The sequence below is a fragment of the Pteropus vampyrus genome, unplaced genomic scaffold, assembly GCF_000151845.1.
Source record: "Pteropus vampyrus isolate Shadow unplaced genomic scaffold, Pvam_2.0 Scaffold16, whole genome shotgun sequence".
Classification (NCBI taxonomy): domain Eukaryota; kingdom Metazoa; phylum Chordata; class Mammalia; order Chiroptera; family Pteropodidae; genus Pteropus; species Pteropus vampyrus.
This window is the reverse complement of record NW_011888797.1, coordinates 10210360-10215860: the sequence shown is the minus strand read 5'-3', so window position 1 is coordinate 10215860 and position 5501 is coordinate 10210360. Positions and strand designations below refer to the sequence as shown.

At 44.8% G+C, this 5501-nt stretch overlaps 1 protein-coding gene across 1 annotated transcript in view; it reads left to right on the top strand.

Moving 5' to 3' along the window:
- The window catches only part of TEX33 (testis expressed 33), a 17780-nt gene extending 15686 nt beyond the window's left edge, over positions 1 to 2094 (top strand). Inside the window, exons 5-6 of the mRNA XM_011387409.2 lie at positions 1633 to 1743; positions 1946 to 2094. Coding sequence (XP_011385711.1) covers positions 1633 to 1743; positions 1946 to 2040 — 206 coding nt within the window. The 3' untranslated portion in view covers positions 2041 to 2094. The remainder of the gene's footprint in view (positions 1 to 1632; positions 1744 to 1945) is intronic.
- The last annotated feature ends 3407 nt before the right edge of the window (positions 2095 to 5501 follow it).

Here is a 5501-nt window from a genome sequence, read left to right as displayed (position 1 = left end):
ATTCTTGAAAAACGGTTCTCATAAATAGTTTTAGATTGTCAATTCTCCCCATCAGTACTCCAGTGTGACATCATTCATTCATTTCCATCCGACTTCGATGGTTAATCAAACTCACTGTTATTCTCTGTAAGTAATCTGCCTTTTCTCTATGGCTACTGCTAAGATTACTTTGTCTCTGGTGTTCTAAGTTTTACTTGGATATACTTAGGTAAGAAATTCTTTTGACTTCTGCTATTAAGGAGTTATGATTCTTGAATCTAATGATTCATATCCTTAGATTTTCATCAATTCTGGGAAAATTCTGGCCATTATCTTTTCAAATATTACCTCTCTCCATTTTCTCCAGTCTCTCCTTCAGAACTCCAATTAGACATAGGTTAGACCTTCTCACTGAGCCTTCATTTAATAGCTTTTTCATATTTTCCACATCATTTTACTCCTCTGTGCTCAATTCTAGTTCATTTCTTTAGATTTAGCTTCAGTTTATCATTTTTTTTAGCTGTATCTAATCTACTATTTTAGCTGTCCATTGAATTTGTTTTTAAACATTATGATGTCGATTTTCAAACTTAGAGAAAAGTAGAAAGAATAGTTTAATAAATAGATGTTTCACTCATCATTCAACTTCAACAGTTATTAATACATAGCCAACCTTATTTTATCTTTTCTACCACTCACCCATCCACCGCACCCCAGATTATTTCAAAGCAAATCCCAGAGCTCTTATGCATTGAATTTGAAATTATTACATGTTTTATTTTTGAAATTTCATTCACTTCTTTTACTAATCTGTTCTTTCTGGGCACTTTCTTATTTCTTGCTTAATCTTTTATTCTCTTTCATGACTCCAGACATTAAATATACTTATTTTTTTCTCCCTCTTTAATTCTCCGCCCCCCCCCACACCTGACCTATGGATGTTGCCATTTCCCCTTAATAACGGGATCTCTGAAAGCGGGGCGTCTCCTCCCACATGCTTGCGGTGTGTACCCAGGGCCTGACGCCCCTGGCGCCTGACGCACCCAGCGCACCCAGGGGGCCTAGTGCACCCAAGGTACGGTCCATGGCTCCACCTGGGGCACGAACCCAGGACCTTCTGCATGTAAAGCAGATGTGCTAACTGCTACACTATGGAGCCACCCCTAAATATACTTATTTTATATTCTGTAATGGATTTTTCAAATTCTTGCTCACTTTTGGGATTTGGTTCTCTGTTTGATGTTTCTGCTGATTCTCGATCATGGTAACTTATTTCCTTGTGTTTGGTTTAACTTTACATGTAGAGATAAATTTTCTGAAAATACAGATATTAATTGTCACAAGCCATATGCATCAAGGAATTTCCAATAATGTGACCTTCCCCATGCAAGATCATTTCATTAGTTTATCTTTTTGAATAGATGAAGAGACCAAAGCTCTGAGAGGTTAAAAACTTGTCTGAGGCCACACTGTCCATAAATGATGGAGCTGGGGTTTGAGCCCAGGTCTTCGTTCCTCTGCCTTACTCTCCCCACCCCCTACCATCCCACAATCCACCATCCACAGAGAAAACTGACATCTGGGTATGAACTCTAGAGCTCCTGACCTCTGTTGACTTGGGGTTTCTGGGGATTTCTTCATGGGGTTCCACAGGGGCCCCCCACGAGACGAAGAGCCTCATGAAGGCCTCCTACACTCCAGAGGTGATTGAGAAATCAGTGAGGAACATAGAGTGCTGGCATGGCAGAAAGACGGATGATCTGGGTACGTGGGGAGCTGGGGGTAAGGGAAGAGTGCACCCCCATAATTGGGCAGGGTGTGTGGGTCCCAAGTCCAGAGAGAAATCAGAGCAGCACAGAGAGTCCTGGGGTGGGCCTGAAGAGGCATGGATCACCTCTGGGGCCTGGGCACTCTAGAGGTCCTCTGGGTGACCTACCTGTACTGGCTCCTGCCTTGCTCTCTGCAGGACGGTGGCACCAGAAAAATGCTATGAACATGAACTTGCAGAAAGCATTGGATGAGAAATATGGAGAAAAGAGCAAAAGCAAGAGCTCGAAGTAACAGACACAACTCAGAAGAGGTGCCCTCGACTCAGAGAAAGTGCTAACAATAAAGGCACAAATCGAAACCCTTCTTCCCTCTGCTTGGTGCCTTTCTTCACGTTGGGGTGGGGGCCAATGTTCAATGCTGGAAAGACCAACTGAGGCAGGATAGAAGCCTGAAGGGCCCCAACTCTCCCTCAGACCAGGCCCCTACACACACACACACACACACACACACACACACACACACACACGCACCCTTCTTCCATAATTCCAGGAAAGGACATAAGACCTGAGTGGGACTCTGTCCCAAGCCCAATGTGTCAGGCTTCTCCCTCATGCTCTATGTGGAGGGGTCCTATAGCAAACACTGCTGGATCTTACCTTCTATGCCCTCCCTAGCAGAACCCCAACTACTTCCAGGGTCCATTCCTTCTTTAGGAGCTCACGGACTTTAGAGGAAATGGCCACACCCTCCTTCAATCCAGGGGCAGTTTTGTTTGGTCTCATAGTAACTCTGACCCCTCCTTCCACATATACAAAGTGATCAGTTCTGAAATGGGCATGTGACTCAATCTGGCCAATGAGATGCAAGGAAAGGGGTGTGTGTGTGTGTGTGTGTGTGTGTGTGTGTGTGTGCACGCGTAGCCTTCTGGGAGATTCTTTACTCAGAGAGCTGGGAACTGTCCCTCTCCTGTTGTGCTGAGTGAGGATCCACACAGCCCGGGTGACCTCACAGAGCTGTTCCATCCACTTAATCAGAAGCCACCCACCTCTAGACTTACTATAATGTAAGCTTGGGCACAATAACAGTCTACGGTGATCACGCTGTGGCAAAATCAAAAGCAGATCACTGCCAGAAGAGGGCCTGCTCCTCCTCCCATGAAAGGAAATGACTTTGTAAAGATAGGATCAGAGCTGGATGCAGTATGGGGAGGAGAATTTGGCTTCATTTAATATCTACTGATTACTTACCCATGTGCAAAGTGCTGCATTCAGCTCAACTTCCTTATTGGTACCTGATTTCTGTAAGGCGCTGCTCTCGCGCTGGAAAAATCAGACTTTATTGAGCAGCTACTATCTGCTCATCACATGTGGCACCTGAAAAAAACGAGCTACCCAGAGTATTGTAGCTAAAGCGGACCACATACTGTTCAGACATAGACATCCAGATGCAAATGATAACGTGCCAAATGCTTTATGCGCACAACCTTATCTCATCCTTACATCAGTCCTTAAAGCCATTATCATCTCTTTTATGAAGATGAAGAAACTGACGCTTAAAGGGGCCTTGTCATTTGTCTAAGGTCATACCCATAAGAAGCTGGGTTGAAAATCCAGGAATTTCTGACCCAATCCATTTTGTATTCTATCGGGCAATCATATCGTCCTGTCGGTAACTACATATGAGTGCCACAAACACTTGGCCCTGTTAAGCACTATGGGGGACAGTGATATAAATCCAGTACAGTCTTCATCCTCAAGAACTTTACAGTCTGCAGAAGACTGATGTGGAAGAAACTGAGGCTCTTCCATCCATTTGACGAACGTGTAGCGTGCACCTACCCTCTGCCCAGCCCTTATTGATGAACTGGGAGTTCAGAGATGAATAAGATACGGCCTCTTTCCTCTATGTGTCCAGAGTCTGGTGGGGAGCTACATCAGTAAAGAGACAGCTCAGGAATTTTACACATGCAGCAAGAAGTTCGTATGGGACCAGTGGAAGCACAAGAAAGAACCTGGGATGGGGTAGGGGCTGGTGGTCACAGAAGGCCTCATAAAGGAAGTAGCTCTTGGGATGAGTCTTGGGACATGAGTAGGTATGTTCAGGTAGGCTGGAAGGGGCACAGCATTCTAGACGGAGGGCACAGTGTGAACAAAAACCCGGTATGGGACATTTGGGGGGCTGTGGGCGGCTTGATAAGCTTGGAGAGTAGGGGTACAAGGGGGCACAGAGGTCAGGTGGAACAGGTAGAAAGAGAATCTGTGGTTGGATGGGGCTGTGTGTGCCTCGTGAGGGCTTTAGATGTGAGACCCAGCCCCTTCCCCAGGAGCTTACAGTCTGGCTGGGACATAAAGGGTTAATAATCACTGAAGGAGCCACACAGAAGAGCGGAAAAGATGCTCAATATCTCCAGCAGTCAGAGAGATGCAAATTAAAACAATAAGTTCATCGGGTTGGCCGACATTAAATTGCAAGTGTAGGTGAGAAGGAGGAAAATGGGAACTCGCGTACGCTCAATGATTTATGAGCGTAGCACAGAAGGGCAAGGAAGAATTTAACAAAAACTGAAATTATATCTTATAACTTAGAAATTCCATTTCTATGTAGCCTAGAGAGTCTCTTCAACACGCACACCAGGAGCACCGCACAAAGAGATTCACTGCAGCGTAGTTTGTAATTGCAAAACATAGGTGTCCGTGAGCAGGAGAATGGACGGATGAGGTAATGTGCAGCCGTGGGAAGGAACGGACCGTGTCTACACACACCGGTGCGGAAGGTTCTCACAATGTACCACCACGGGTGGAAATGACAGTCTGCAGAATGAGCCCCATGGTATGAAACGTACCATTGTGTGACCTTCAAAAGGCATGCACGCAACCACTCCATCACTCGAGGACACAGTTGTGCGAGTGTGGAAGGTGGATTGGAAGGATGCTGCAGAAATTCAACTCCGCGTTATATTGAGTTTGGCTCTTTTCAGATGCAGCTTTGCTTTCTACACCTGCAAGAGAAAGCCACCAGAATGCCCTCCAAGAGAACGTCGATGCTAGAAAGAATGGCTGAGAATGGAACTCTGGGGAGCTGAGCAATTTCAATTTTGACATAAATGAACAAATGATCAGGCTTCATGACTTTGCTTGAGTTAAAGATTTTATTTCAGCATCTTACGAGGAGCCCTTTTAAATTAAACATTGCATATTTTGGAGAGAGAAAAACTGTAATCTTGGCAAAATAAAACACACATAGAGTTTTTAAACTTAAGTAAGGCCTTCAAGCCACTGATGATGCTTCCAACAGTGCTCCCGGGGTCCCTAGAATCACCCCAATTCACGGTGATTCTTAGGTTTCAATGAGGTACCGGGACTAGATCTTAAGTAGTATTAATTTACATAGTAGAAAAGTTATCCTTCAATTCATGCAGGGTTCATAGTGATTCAGAACCATCTTCATAATTTCTACTATATTCAAGTACCACCTGAGGGGGAACCTATAAAAGCAAACCTGGGGTGCTTTAACTTTGACCCCCACATGGCTGGATTCCTAGTCCAGCTTGCCCTGTGGTGGCAGAGCCTCTAAATTGCAGGCTGAGTACTTAGATCTCATAAATCCAGGATATAAGTGCAAAGGAGGGAAACTAAAGACCGTTTAGATATATCTTTCTAACCATGTCCCCACCCATAGCTCCATTTTATAGATGAGGAAACTGAGACCCAGTTGAGTTCATTTATGTCTAATCCGGAAGTAAGCAGTCCATG